The 14,840-nt window shown below is 54.0% G+C and overlaps 2 protein-coding genes across 14 annotated transcripts in view; both read left to right on the top strand.

Moving 5' to 3' along the window:
- Positions 1 to 8,388, top strand: KCND1 (potassium voltage-gated channel subfamily D member 1). Of its 4 annotated transcripts, XM_027054083.2 has the most exons (8): positions 1 to 2,891; positions 4,819 to 4,981; positions 5,084 to 5,167; positions 5,259 to 5,357; positions 5,630 to 5,880; positions 6,967 to 7,188; positions 7,514 to 7,553; positions 8,302 to 8,388. In XM_027054083.2, exons 1-7 carry the CDS (start codon positions 1,771 to 1,773, stop codon positions 7,530 to 7,532), a joined length of 1,959 nt encoding a protein of 652 aa, XP_026909884.1. In that variant the 5' UTR covers positions 1 to 1,770; the 3' UTR covers positions 7,533 to 7,553; positions 8,302 to 8,388. The 4 variants fall into 4 exon arrangements, 3 of the variants coding, with proteins under 3 accessions (XP_026909884.1, XP_026909881.1, XP_014942964.2); XM_027054080.2 differs by having other exon boundaries at positions 7,514 to 8,388; XR_003418342.2 differs by having other exon boundaries at positions 3 to 2,891; positions 6,967 to 7,553.
- Positions 8,389 to 11,492: 3,104 nt separating this feature from the next.
- Positions 11,493 to 14,840, top strand: part of OTUD5 (OTU deubiquitinase 5) — a 28,003-nt gene continuing 24,655 nt past the window's right edge. For 2 of the 10 annotated variants that reach the window (XM_053202289.1, XM_053202287.1), the window contains exons 1-2: positions 11,496 to 12,864; positions 13,387 to 13,437. In XM_053202289.1, coding sequence (XP_053058264.1) covers positions 12,271 to 12,864; positions 13,387 to 13,437 — 645 coding nt within the window. In that variant the 5' untranslated portion in view covers positions 11,496 to 12,270. Of the gene's footprint in view, positions 12,865 to 13,386; positions 13,438 to 14,840 lie in introns of all 10 variants that reach the window. The other 8 variants (XM_053202292.1, XM_053202288.1, XM_053202290.1 and 5 more) reach the window with 8 other exon arrangements.

Raw genomic sequence — 14,840 nt, 5'->3', positions numbered from 1 at the left:
GAGGGGGGAGTCCAGGAAGGAGGTGGGGAGAACTGGCAAAGCTCCCTGCCACCCCCATTTTCCAGATGACGCGACTGAGGCCCAACCAGCTTTGTAGGAGGCGGAGTCTCCCCAGGGTCCCTCTCAGGCTGTCCTAGGGGAGGGGGCTCTGGGAGCCACGAGGCCCCTCCCTGTCTCCCTCTCCATCTCCCGGCAAGCTCAGAGGGGCGGGGAGAGAGAGCCAGAGGAGGAGGAGAACTCGGGCAGCTCTGCAGAGGGGGGTAGGAGCTCCGGTGTTTGGTACCCCCAGCCCCACCGCTGTTGCCGCTGCTGCAGCGGGGACACAGGTGAGGACGGCCCTTTGGGGAGGGGGAGGGGGCCACCAACAGCGCTGTCCTTGTCCTTCCCTGGTCCAGCCCCCACACCCTAACCCATCCTGGGATAGTCCCCAGGGGTTCTGCTGGACCTTGTCCTTCCAGGGACCCAGCCCCCTCCCCCTGCCTGTGCTGCCTTCTCCTCTCCTAGGCCTGGCTGTGGCTGCTTCTCCTCTTCCTCCTCCTGCTGCCGCTGCTGCTACTGCCGCTGTCCGGCACACACCGACAGCCCATCGGGGTGTGGTTTCCCCAGACCAGCCCCCAACGGTGGGACACAGCTTTATCCCGGCCTCCCCCATCCACCTCCTGCAAGGCCCACCAGCCCCCCTCCCTAGAGACACACCCAACACCCTTTCAACACCTCATCCCACTCTCCAACCCATTTTGGGGGGACCCCTCTCCTCTTAGTCTTTTAACATCTGGGTGCGCTGGGGCTGTTCCCAACTTCCAACTGAGCACCAGGGGGCTTCCTCGGGCCCCTTTCCTCCCTCTGGAACTCTGGAGAGGGTAGACCAGACTTTCTCAGCACCCCCCATACCCCTCTCTCCCAGACACCTCTCAGTCTCTGAAAGATAACCTAGCCCCATATCTACCCCTTTAGATACCCCATTGCCTTCCCTAGCCCCTCTAGGGGGCCCCACCTCGCCTTCCTTCCCCAGAACTCCTGTAGAGTATAGACACCCCCCCCCCAGGCTATTCTTGGCAGCTCTAGGCACTCCCAAGACACCTCTCAGCCTCTTTACAACCTCCTGGTTCTATAGCCACCTCTTACATTCACCAACCCCTTTCCTAGATCCACGAGGGAGCTCCAATCCCCTAATCTTTTCCCCAGAAGTCTTGAGGGTGTGGACAACCCACCTCACTTTTCTCAGTCCCTCCAGAACCCCGCTCCAGCCACTCTTGGCCTCTTTCAAACACCTCTGGTCCCATTTCTAGCCTTCTGGATGCACCAATCCCCTCTCCAAGCCCACTAAGGGGTCCCAGCCCCATTTTCCCTCAGAACTCTTGAGAGTGTGGACAGGTCCCCAGCGTTTCTTGCCCCTCCTAGACACCCCAGACATCTCACAGGCACCTGCTGACCCCTCTAGAACCATCTCAGCGTTTCTAAACACTCCCTGAGATCCTCGTTGGTCCCTCTAGGCTCCCCTTTTCTGCTACTCTCCATGTCCCCCTAGCCCCTTCTCCGTAGTTCCCTCAAGACATCCCCCAGGTCCTTCCCAGACCCTCTAAATGCTCCCCAAGCCCCTGCCCATCTCTCTAGTTCCTCCTCCTGGTTCCTCTTGGCCTCTGTAGACACCCCCAGTTTGCTTGTGCGAGTGGCCCAGGGCCTCCCCAAGTTCCCACCATCCTGGAGACAGCCACACTCTCCTAAAGGCCACCCCCCCCCCCAGTCTCCGTGGGCCTGGGGCGCGGCAGGATGGCGGCAGGCGTGGCCACGTGGCTGCCGTTTGCGAGGGCGGCCGCGGTGGGCTGGCTGCCCCTGGCCCAGCAGCCCCTGCCCCCTGCGCCCGGGGTGAAGGCATCTCGAGGGGATGAGGTTCTGGTGGTGAACGTGAGCGGACGGCGCTTTGAGACCTGGAAGAACACTCTGGACCGTTACCCTGACACCCTCCTGGGCAGTTCAGAAAAGGAATTCTTCTATGATGCTGATTCTGGCGAGTACTTCTTCGATCGCGACCCCGACATGTTCCGGCATGTTCTGAACTTCTACCGCACGGGTCGGCTGCACTGCCCGCGGCAGGAGTGCATCCAGGCCTTTGACGAAGAGCTGGCTTTCTATGGTCTGGTGCCTGAGCTCGTGGGCGACTGCTGCCTCGAAGAGTACCGGGACCGCAAGAAGGAGAACGCCGAGCGCCTGGCGGAGGACGAGGAAGCTGAGCAGGCCGGGGATGGCCCAGCCCTGCCTGCCGGCAGCTCCTTGCGGCAGCGGCTCTGGCGGGCCTTCGAGAACCCCCACACGAGCACGGCGGCCCTCGTTTTCTACTATGTGACCGGCTTTTTCATTGCCGTGTCGGTCATCGCCAATGTGGTCGAGACCATCCCGTGCCGCGGCCCCGCGCGGCGGCCCCCGAGGGAGCAGCCCTGTGGCGACCGCTTCCCACTGGCCTTTTTCTGTATGGACACGGCCTGTGTGCTCATATTCACGGGTGAATACCTCCTGCGGCTATTTGCCGCCCCCAGCCGTTGCCGCTTCCTGCGGAGCGTAATGAGCCTTATCGACGTTGTGGCCATCTTGCCCTACTACATTGGGCTTTTCGTGCCCAAGAACGAGGATGTCTCAGGCGCCTTTGTCACCCTGCGTGTGTTCCGGGTATTCCGCATCTTCAAGTTCTCCAGGCACTCACAGGGCTTGAGGATTCTGGGCTACACACTCAAGAGCTGTGCCTCTGAGCTGGGCTTTCTCCTCTTTTCCCTTACCATGGCCATCATCATCTTCGCCACTGTCATGTTTTATGCCGAGAAGGGCACAAACAAGACCAACTTTACTAGCATCCCTGCGGCCTTCTGGTATACCATTGTCACCATGACTACGCTTGGGTGAGTGCAGACCCTGTGTTGGGAGCTGCCCGATCAATTACACTCACCCTTTCTGAAGGTTAGGGTTAGAGGGCTGCCTGGGTGGCTCAGTCGGTTAAGCGTCCGACTTCAGCTCAGGTCATGATCCCATGGTTCATGGGTTTGAGCCCCACATGGAGCTCCTCACAGGGATTCTCTCTCTCCCTTTCTGCCCCTCCCCCACTTGTGTGCTCATGCACATAAACTCTCTCTCTCTCTCAAAAAAAAAAAAAAGATTGGGAAGATTAGATAAATGATTTCTTTTTCTTAATGTGCACTTCAGTTTGCTCATCTGTCAAAACGAAGGGAGCTGGACTAATCTCCAAATCCCTCACAGCTCTGACAATGCCTTCACTTTCCAGGTCAGGAGACTTGGGTTCAAGGATTGTTTTAGCAGCACTTTTTCTGTTGACCTTGTTTTCTCTGGGCCTGTTATCTCCTGTGTCAAATGAGACATGATTATCCCTTCATCTAGAGGGGATTCAGTGACATCACAGTTGTGAAAGTTCTCTGAAAGTTTCTGGTGTAGGATACATAGGTACTGGCTTTCTATCACCCCCTTTTCCCATCTTGAGGACCCATGTCTCCCAAACTTCTAGAATCATCTGCTGTATGGGGGTACTACCCCTGTGGCTTTGTGATTCTTTGATGCTCTCCAGGACAATGTATTTTCGACATTATTTTTTAAGTGCCAATCCCTGAGAGGAAACAGTTGGGATAAAAGTATCACACGGAATCACCAAACTCGTGTTCTTCTTAAAGACATTGTCTAGGGCAGGTACCATGTTCCTCTAAATTTCCATCACTGGGATTAGGTATACAGTTGCTGCTCAATATCTATTGAATGGATGGATTGGGCTTGATCAGTGCTTTAACAGAGGCACAGAAAAATTGATTTGAGGTTTGTATGGAGTAGAAAGTAATTCTGGTTGGAGGTTCACAATTGGATCGACAAACAAATGCTGAGTCCTGAGAGCGGGTTGGAACTGGGTATTTGGGTGCCTTTTACCCTACTGAGTCCTCACAACAACCCCGGGAGGGTGGACAGCTGCCTGCATCTCATAGTTGAGGACACAGTCTGAGATGACACATCACAGACCAGAAATGGCCAAGTTGGAGAGACTTTTAAATGAGTCAAAACAAAGAAATAAGCAACAGCCATCCTTGGGGGGAAGAGGGACATGGACTGAGCTAAGGCCTAGAGGCTGGGACTGCAGAGGGGAGGGGATCTAATTGGTCCCGTGATCAGAACAAAAGTGTGCTGTGTGATCTTGAGCCAGTCAGTTACAGAACCTCCCTGGGCTTTGGTCCCCCCACCCCCACCCTGTGAAACAAGTTGGTTAGACTGGCACTGCTCCAGCTCCACGGGAGAGGAGGTGGCATGGAGACAAGGAGGACGGAGTTTCAAGGCTCCCCCCGCCCCTATTTTTTCATATGAGGACAGTTTCAAGACTTTTTTTCTGGAAGATAAGAAGGGGTCCTACCTACAGAAGGTAAGACAGATGTAAGCAAATACAACAGAGCACTTCTCCCGGGACTCAGAGCCCCTCAGCTGGCTAGTGGTGCTGGGACTCTCTCCCCAGGAAACTATATTTACTGCCTGTCACTTCCTCCTTCTCCCCTCTGCTTGGTATTAATAGATTTCCAGCTGACTCAGATGTTCGGTGTGCAGCTCAGATGGGGGCAGCAGATGGTAGGGGCCTGAGGGCCAGTTTCTCATTTGACCCCCACCCCCCACTGGTGGCCACAGAGGTCTTTCCCCACATTTTGCAGAGTGAGAAACTGAGGCTCAGAGAGTTTCAGTGCCTGGCCAGGGTTGCAAAGTGCGTCAGGCTGGATGGAACGGAGGGGGAGACTGAGGGGTGCTTGAACACTTTTCTTGACCTTGGCTTACCTCCCCCGGCCCCAGCTATGGAGACATGGTGCCCAGCACCATTGCTGGCAAGATTTTCGGATCCATCTGCTCCCTCAGTGGTGTCCTGGTCATTGCACTGCCTGTGCCAGTCATCGTGTCCAACTTTAGCCGCATCTACCACCAGAACCAGCGTGCTGACAAGCGCCGAGCACAGCAGGTAACTGCCCCTTCCATCTGAGTACCTCCTGTTCCCCATACCCAAAGCCAGTCTACTCTTGTGTTTACCCACCTGACCCTCTATCTCCTCCTCTCTCTGTAGAAGGTGCGCTTGGCAAGGATCCGGTTGGCAAAGAGTGGTACCACCAATGCCTTCCTGCAGTACAAGCAGAACGGGGGCCTTGAGGTGGGGAGGGGCCTGAATTGGGGTTGGGGGGTGAGCAGTGATGGGAGGAGGAGAGGGTCCTGACCTCATCCCCCTGCTCCGTCCACTCCAGGACAGTAGCAGTGTGGACGAACAGGCGCTGTGTATCAGGAACCGTTCTGCTTTTGAGCAACAACATCACCACCTCCTGCACTGTCTGGAGAAGACAACGGTGAGACCTAATGAGAGGTGGCATGGTGGAATGAGGGGATTTCCTCTGTGGGCAAGCCAGTTCCCACCCTGGGATGGGAGGCTCACTACTAATTGTGGAAATCACACAGGGCTTCCTGGAAGAGGGCCCGGTACAGCTGAGCCTTGAAGGATGGGCAAGGGAAGGGAATCAAGAGTGACTTCTGGAAAGAAAGGAATGGCCTAAGCAGAGGCCTAGGGGTGGGGTCAGTTCCTGTGTGGTGCCTTGTGACTGTGCCTTCCTTCTGCCCACAGTGCCACGAGTTCACAGATGAGCTGACCTTCAGCGAGGCCGTGGGTGCCGACTCACTGGGGGGCCGCACCAGCCGCAGCACCTCTGTGTCCTCCCAGCCTGCGGGACCTGGCAGCCTGCTGTCCTCCTGCTGCCCCCGCAGGGCCAAGCGCCGTGCCATTCGCCTTGCCAACTCCACTGCCTCGGTCAGTCGTGGCAGCATGCAGGAGCTGGACACACTGGCAGGGCTGCGGAGGAGTCCTGCCCCTCAGAGGTAAACGCCCCCACCTGTTGGCTACCCCTGGGGAAGCTCAGACCTTGCACCAGGGCCTCTGAGGTTTCATGACTTGGGGCCTAGCAAGCCAAGTTCGAACCCAAACTCCTGTATGCTGGGAGCTTGGGATTATCTTGTCTGGAACTTGTTCTTCATTGGTTCTTTCAACAAACATTTATTGAGCACCTATTACATGCCAGGCATAATTTTAGGAACTTTGGAGTTCACTTCAGGAGTTTAGGAGTTGAGTCCACTTTAGGCAGTGAAGAGAACAGATGGAAATCCTTGACCTTCTGGAATTTATATTTTAGCGGGATGAGACAATTAATAAACAAAGAAACACAGAGATGATATAGTATGTTAAGTGCCAAGAAGAAAAATAAATCGGGGATTGGGGACAGAGAACACAGAAGAGGGTGTGATGCAGTTTAAATAGTGTGGTCAAGGAAGGCTTTGCTGAGGTAACACCTGAAGGAGGTGAGGGAGGGAGCCATGTGGATGTCTAGAGGAAGAGCTGTCTAGACAGAGCAAATAGCCTGTGCAAAGGCCCTGAGGCTGAAAAGGGTCTGCATGTTAGAGATGTAGCCAGGAAGCTACTGTGAGTGGAGTGGAGTGAGTGAGGGGGAGAGTGGTAGGAAGTAAAACCGGAAAGGAACAGGGACAGGGTTGTGTAGATCTGACTATGGATTGTTGTGAGAATTTTGGCATCATAAGGAGTAACTGAAACGGAGAACATTTTTGAATGTGTGCTCATTCTGTTCCGGGCACTGCTCTGAGCACTTTGTATCACTTACCATCTCATGTAATCTCCACAATGACCTTATGAGGTAGAAAATGCTGTTATTCCCGTACTACACATGAAAGAAAGAGAAGAGAGGTTTAGAGATGCTAAAATGAGACCAGGATTTGAACCCAGGACCATCTGACCCCAGAGCCCTCACTGGGCACCACCATAATTGAGGATGCAGACGAAGCATTTAGCACAGTGCTAGCTTTTCAGTCAGTGCTCATTAAATGTCATGATCACTGTGGCAAGTATTAAGATGACCTTTTAAGAGCCTTCTGTCTCCCCACCCTTATCCACAGCCGCTCAAGCCTCAATGCCAAGCCCCATGACTGCCTTGACCTGAACTGCGACAGCCGGGACTTCGTGGCTGCCATTATCAGTATCCCTACCCCTCCTGCCAACACCCCAGATGAGAGCCAGCCTTCCTCCCCTGGTGATGGCGGTGGGGCCAGCAGCACCCTCAGGAACTCCAGCCTGGGTACCCCTTGCCTCCTCCCGGAGACTGTCAAGATCTCTTCCCTGTGAGCAGTGGGCCCGCCCATCCAGAGGGCCCTCTCGATTCTTGGGGACTCCTTTCCAAAGCCATATTTTGGGGAGGTGGGGAGGGGCATGCCTGGGGACCCCTTCTGCCCCCCACTGAGAACTATGCAATGGAGTTTCATGGAATGGCTCATCTGGTGGGGAAGTGGCCAGGGAAGGGGGCAACTTTCCCCACCCCAGACAGCTGTTCCAGTGGGCACTGAGGTGCTGGGCTTCCTCAGGCCCCCGGCCTCCTTGCCCCAGCACACTGGGACTGGCCTCTGTCTCCTAGCTGGCCTCCTGCATGCTCCTCTTCTTGTGTCCCAGGCTCCCACCTGACTTCTGAGCTCTGGCCTGACGAGAAGAGGTGAGACCCCCTCTTCTCTCTGGCTGGGCTGTGGAGGTTTGGGGGTTCAGAGAAGAGAACCTTCACCTCTGTTCTGGCCTCTAGGGGAGGTCCCCACCCTCCACCAAGCCCAACAACTCCCTGATTCTGAAGCTCGGAATGCAACCACAGGCTTCATGGGCTGTGGCCTCAGCAGTGACCTGCCACCCCCTGCCCTCGCCTTGGCTCAGGGGTCAGGCTGCCTCTCCCAATACACACAGATAGCACAAATGCCATTCCCCTTTCCTGGCTGCTGGAAATGGGTCCCTGCAACCCCGTCCTCCGCTGGGCCCCCAGCAATCTCTAGCAATAGCAGTTGCTGCCGTGACATTATGCAAAGCCTCTGCCCAGTTTGCTGCAGCGTTTACATCTGCCCTAATCAGAGGGGCCACCTCTAAGTACTCCTCCTCTCTTCTCTGGTTTGTTTCCTTCCTGGGTTGGGCTGGAGCCTGGACTGGCTGAGATAAGAGCCTAGCAGCCAGTGAGAGCTGGGCTGTGTTTGGAGATCATAGGCTGATTCCATGTTCTTGGGCAGAAGTCCAGAAGCGTCAGGGGCTGAGGCCTGGGTTGTTCCTGAACTCTGGGAGTTGTAGGAGGCAGGAGGAACTTCTTGATTTCCTCCTCCTCCTCCCCCACAACGCCTTTTCACATATTCCTCTCTCTTTTCCCTCTTGGGTCACCTTCCGGAACTCTGTGTCTGCTCTTGGGCTGAAATCTGGCATCATCTCAGGTTCCCTGTCCCCAGCACTGTCCCTGTGGAGCTGGTGGCTGACAAAGATGTAGTTTCCATCAGTCAATAAAACCTGAGAGGAGAGACGAGGATGAGCACCTCCTGGCTCTGTGGGTTCGGAGGCTGGGTTGGGCAGGGGGTTGAAAGTACTCTGGTTTCAATTCCTTTCAACTAGAAGGACTGGTGTGGGCACAGGTATGGGAGGTCAGTGGTTGGTGACACGTTGTGGAAAATGGGGATCTAGGAGAAATTAAAGACAGTGGCTTGAAGAGTTGAATCTACATCCAGCAAGGCAGGCCAGGATGTCTTGAGACATGCCCCTAGGACATCATCTGCTCCAGCTTTCTTACTCACAGATGGGGAAACTGAGACCCAGAGCAGCACATGCTAGGTTAGAGGAGACTTAAACCCAGACTTCCCAACAGCAAACGGCTCTGAATTGAACCCTAATTGAAAGCATCTCTTGGGAGCACCTGGCTGGCTCAGCCAGTAGAACATGAGTCTCTTTATCTTGGGGTCGTGGGTTCGAGCCCCACATTGGGCCTAGAGCCTACTTAATAAAAGGAAAAAGAACTCAAGAGTGAAAAAGAAAAAGAAGTAAAAAGTATTTCTCAGTTTGGTAAGTTTCCCTTCCTTGTGGACATCCCCTACATTCTGGGCTACTGGGTACACTAGACTAGTGTGTGACTGAGCTCTGTGGAGCACTAAGACAGACCTCGCATTTGGTTTAACCTGGGTTCCAATCCTTAAAACTTAAAACTTCTCTTGCCTCAGGTTGCTAATCTATGAAATAATAATTACCAAATATAATACATGTATAATAACATAATACAGTAATTCACCAAATATTTAAAATTTTCTTCATGTTTTATTTATTTTTGAGAGGGAGACAGACAGAGTACCAGTGGGGGAAGGGCAGAGAGAGAGGGAGACATAGAATCCAAACCAGGCTCCAGGCTCTGAGCTGTCAGCACAGAGCCCAACGTGAGGCTCGAACTCGGGAACCGCGAGATCATGATCTGAGCCAAAGTCGGATGCTTAACGGACTGAGCCACCCAGGTGCCCCCACTAAATATTTATTAACTGCATATCACATGCTAGCCCTAGTGACACAAAGATGGGTAAAGAAGACATCGTCTCTGATCTCCCGAGGTGAGCATGGAAGGCAGATAGTTAAGCAATTACAATGTAGTGTTGTAGGACTAAAATCGATGGGATTGCAGAAGCATGCAGATGGCAGGAGGACCTAAGCCGGCCAACACCCAAAGAATGAGGTGGAGTTGGCCAGGCAAAAGGATAAAAACGTTTCAGGCATTGTACAGCATGTACAATTACCTAGAGGTTAGAGAGCAAGCCCAAGGCCCTTGGGGAACTTAAATGAGTTCAGTACAGCTGGGGAGGAGAGTGTGAGGTTGTGATGAGAGCAAGAGATCACTCCAGCTCACAAAAAGCCTTTGAAGTTATGATACAGATTGTGGACTTCATCCTAAGGATAATGGAGACCTCTGCAGGTTTTTAAATAGGAAAGTTGTCATGAGGTTTGCATTTCAGAAGGATGGTTCTGGCTGTGGAGAGTGGATTCTAAAGAAACAGTCCTGGTGGGAGGAAGAGCGGTGAGGAGGCTTTTGCAGTATTGGTAGGTGATGGTGGCTTGGACCACGTAGTGGTGGTAACAGTTGGAGAGTCAAGAGATTTGAGAGGTAGAGTTGGCAAGACTTGGGATTGACAGGCATGTGGGAGTTGAGGAAAAGGGAGCAGGCAGGGTTGACTCAAAAGTTCTGGCTTGGGCAAAGGCTGAATGGGGGCACCATTCCCTGTCAAAAGGAACATCAAAGTTGTTCACACACAGTGCCAGGCACATAGTAAGTACTTGGTGAAGATTAGCTACAATGATTATCCTAAGTTCATGTTTAGGTGTGTAGTGCTAGACAAATATCCAGTAGGAAATGGGATATATAGGTCACGTGAGAGGTTCAGGAGAAGATTCAATGTGATAACATGCACAGGCATTTGGCACAGTGCCCTGAACACAATAAGCCTAGTAAACGTGAGTCCTCTCCCATTAAGTCTCCAGAGCAGAAAACACAACACTCTTTTTGTAGTCATTTCTTCAGGAGTATTCCTGAATATTATTCCTGAAGGAAGAACTGAACCAAGGTTGGCATCTGAAGGAAGAAGGTTAGGTGGCACTCAGAAGAGATTTCTGATCATCTCTCTTTCAGTCAACATGTTGTACAGCTTGACTCCTGAGACTGGCAGCAAGCCATCACCTCTCGCAACAACTTCTCAGCTCATAAGCTTATCTGAACCCCATAACTGCTCCCTGAGGTAGTCTGGGCAGGCATTATCATTCCCGTTTTGCATGGGTAATCTCAAATTTGAGACAATGACTTGTTCAAAGTCATACAGTTGGTAACAGTCCATGGAGGGCTGGAACTGATGTCTTCCTGACTCCAAAGCCTGGGATCATTTTCGTTGCACTGCCATTCAGACTAATTTATTGAGCACTTAACTCTGTGCCAAGCACAGCACTAGGCCCTTTACAAGCATTAATCTTTGATCCTTAAATTGGAATTATCATTGCCATGTTACAGAGAAGTAGAAATTGCAGATGGGGGCCCTGGCTGGCTCAGTGGGAAGAGCATGCGACTCGATCTCGAGGGTTGTGAGTTTGAGCTCCACCTTGGGTACAGAGACTACTAAAAAAATAAATAATTTTTTGAATTGCGGATGGGGTGGATGTTAAATGACTTGTCAGGGATCACTCAGACAGGAGGAGCAGAGCTACGATTAGCCTGTAGATCTCCAGCCGCTCTTTACCAGGAATTTTACCAACCCCATTGCGGGACGCTGGCTGGTGGACAGTGCTGGTTCCTAAACTTTTGCTCAATCCAGGTAAACTCAGTTTGGGGGGGAGCGGTGTACGGTGGGAAGGTTATGCCGCGTTTGCGCACTAGCCACCGAGGCGGGGAGGTCAACTCGAGGGCGGGAGCGCAGTGGTGCCAAAGAGGGCGTGTTTGCCTCCCAAATACCCAAGGTCCCCACGATGCAGGTCTGTCCCGGGGTTGGCCAATCCGACGTTAGTGACGGCTTCTCTTAACCAATTACCGCAGAACTCGGCCTGTTGCCAGGGTGAAGCGGAGCCCGCCTCTCGGCAGGACAGGGATTTGCAGGTGGGTGGGACCGGAACTGACGCTTCAGGGGACTGCTATGCTCTGGGAGTGTTGATATTTTCCAGTCAGTCCGGCTGACTGCGGCCAGGTTGGAAGCCTGGCAGGGAGTCGTTTTCAAATTGTCGCGCCTGGGGCCGGCCGCACTGTGCTGTCATAGTACCCCCGCCTGTGAGTCAGAGCCTCAGGGAGAGAAGAGCGCGACTGGACGGTCGAGAGAAGAAAGGCAAGGAACGAGAGTGCAGACTTTGACTGAAATCTGAGACGGAGGGCACGGGAGGGCGATCGCTAGCTTCTGATTGGCCCGTGGGCATCATCGTAGACCCACGCAACTGCCTCGATTGGTTGGTGTCTGCAATTGTTTTGGCGGCGGCGAAGATTTTGCCCACGTACTTCCGAACGAGAGGCGGGACTGTGCCCTGGCGCGCGTGCGCAGCGCCCCGGGGCCCCACCCGGTAGTTCAAGAACCTGCGAGGGGGCGGGGCGAAGAGGTGCTTGTTTTGGTTCTGTTTCCTTTGAAGCGGCAGGCCGGAACGAGCGAGCATAGCAGTAAACTTGTTGAACTTGGAGAAAAGGCTACGACAAACTCGCCGCGGTGCCATCATCTAGGACTTCACATCCGGGTTCTCCTGCCCCGTGACCTGCGCACCACCGACGGTTCTCGAACCGGTGCCTCAATCTCTTTATCCGGGTCCCGCCGATCCCGTCGTGCTTCGCGCACCACAGTAGCCCCCTCATCCGGGTTCTATCCCAGCGTGCCTCGCGCCGGGTTTGCTGGGGGGTACTTGGCGGTGCCGCCATGACTATTCTCCCCAAAAAGAAGCCGCCGCCTCCCGACGCCGACCCCGCCAACGAACCGCCGCCGCCCGGGCCGCTGCCCCCGGCGCCGCGTCGCGGCGGGGGTGTGGGCGTGGGCGGCGGCGGCACGGGTGTGGGCGGTGGCGACCGCGACCGTGACTCGGGAGTCGTGGGGCCCCGTTCCCGGGCCTCACCACCGCCTCAGGGCCCGCTACCGGGGCCGCCGGGAGCGCTTCACCGCTGGGCGCTGGCCGTGCCGCCTGGCGCCGTGGCGGGTCCGCGACCACAGCAGGCCTCTCCTCCTCCTTGCGGGGGCCCTGTCGGTCCCGGCGGCGGTCCCGGCGACGCGCTGGGCTCAGCGGCGGCGGGTGTGGGCGCGGCGGGCGTGGTGGTGGGCGTGGGCGGAACCGTAGGCGTGGGAGGTTGCTGCTCCGGACCGGGCCACAGCAAGCGGCGACGTCAAGCCCCCGGGGTCGGAGCGGTTGGCGGGGGCAGTCCGGAGCGTGAGGAGGTCGGCGCGGGTTACAACAGTGAGGACGAATACGAAGCGGCTGCAGCTCGCATCGAGGCTATGGACCCCGCAACCGTTGAGCAGGTATGGCTGGGGGTGATAGGTGAGTGGATGTGGTGGGTGGGATCCCCAGACTGGATAGGGACCCAAGGAAGGCTGTTTGAGGTCCCCCCAAGGGACCTACGTCTTCTCCCGGGGCCTGGCATTCATTCTTCTCTGGTGGTAGGGGCCTAGGACACCCTCTTCCCTGCCCCCCACCAAGGACTTGAGGGTTAGAAGCCCCAGATAAGATGGCGGACTTAACGATGGAGTCCGTGGTCTCTTCTCGGACCCATAGCCATTATTCTGGGCCCTGAGACGTCCTCGTGTAGGGCCAGTAGGTAGGAATGCCACCTGAGAGGGGAGTCTCATGACTCCAGGGGACCTTGGTTTGTGTTCTGTGTCTTGAGATTTTCTTTCCTCTTGGAATAGGGTCTGAGATTTCTCCTCAGGGGAACACAAATAGGATGGAAACCTTATACATTTTTGAGTGTCCCCAAGATATCTAAACCATTTTCGGGAGTTTGAGACAGTACATACAGGACAACCCCTCCCTTTACTTTTCAGGGGGAACAAAACACAGAACCATTCCAATGGATTCCAGCGACTTCCTTAAAGGTTCTAAGCCTTTTTTTCAAGGGCCTAAGATTCCGTCTCCTAGAATCAAGTATCTGACACACACAGATACATTCCCTTTAGAGAAGGGGATCTTCTAGCTTTTCTTCAGGGAAATAAAACGACTTTCATGGAGATAAGATTCCCTTCCCCTTGGGGACAAGCGCCAAAACTAACACTCATGGACCAGAAACTACTAAGGTACATGAGATTGATCCCTTTTCCAGGTGACAAGAGTCTGTGCTTCCTTTCAGTGGTCTGAGACCTCTTTGGGGATAAGAGTCTGAATTTCTCTCTAGGAGCTTAAGCTTTTTTTAAGTGATAGACCTTCAGCTCTTCTCTTCCCCCACCTCCCCAGCCTGAGCCTTTCTTCAAGAAAATAAGCCTCACTGTTTTGGGTACTTGAGCCTAAGATCCTCCTGCTTATGAACTGGGGCTTACAGAGACTGGGTCTGAAGCCTCTTCAGGAGATGGATTACCCCCCATCCACAGAAGACCTTTCTCCTCAGGGATTGGTGTCTGAGTATTCTTGGGGGTCTGAGACACCCCCCCACACACACACACAAATACAGGGATATGAGGTTCTTCTACCCTAATTATGAAAGACTGAAACATACTTTGGGTCCAAAAACGCCCCTTCTCCCCCTGAAACATGGATCTGAGCACCCCCTGCTCCAAGGGCCTGAGCTGTTTGTAAGGGATGTAAGATCCCTGCTTTGGGAACTGTAGCCTGATACCAGTCTTCAGGGGACATGAGCAGCATGGAGTCCTAGAGATGGACCTGAGGTCTTCCCATGGATGAAGGGCCTGAGACTCATTGAGCCAAGGACACTTGAGCTTGTCCTCAAGGACAAGAGACCCATGAATACCCCAGTGACTGGTGTGTCTCTAGAAATGTGGTCTGGGCTTCTCTCTTCAAGGAATTTAAGGATCTCTTCAGGAACAGGAGGACTCCTACCTTAGGACTCGGAATTGAGCCCCAAGACCCTTTTCTTAGGGGCGTGGATAGGGAGTCCCTGGAAAATAGGGTCCCGAGTCTCCCTCTAACAGTTTAAACTTTCTTTCAGGTGCGTAAGACACCTTACCCACCTTAGGACCTGAGACCTGAGTCTGTCCTGAAAGTACCAATTGTCACCTCACTTTAGATAGCATAGGTATACCCGTTAAAGGGGCCTTTGAGGGATTTTTTTGCTTTGGGGACTTGGGCTTCAGGCCATTGATGAACTAAATTCCAAGAACTTTCTACTCCCCTTGGGGACATGGATAGGACAGGATTCTGAGGAAGAGGCTGAGCCTCTTCCTAGGGGCCTAAGATTCTCCTAGGGACAAGAGATCATTTATCTTAAGGAGAGACCTGAGTCCCCCTTGGGTATGAGGCGCTCTCCCCCTCCCCACAACCAGGCAAT

Source organism: Acinonyx jubatus, chromosome X (assembly GCF_027475565.1).
Source record: "Acinonyx jubatus isolate Ajub_Pintada_27869175 chromosome X, VMU_Ajub_asm_v1.0, whole genome shotgun sequence".
In the NCBI taxonomy this organism is placed as follows: domain Eukaryota; kingdom Metazoa; phylum Chordata; class Mammalia; order Carnivora; family Felidae; genus Acinonyx; species Acinonyx jubatus.
Note: the sequence above shows the minus strand (reverse complement) of the source record. Positions and strands in the feature narration are given on the sequence as shown.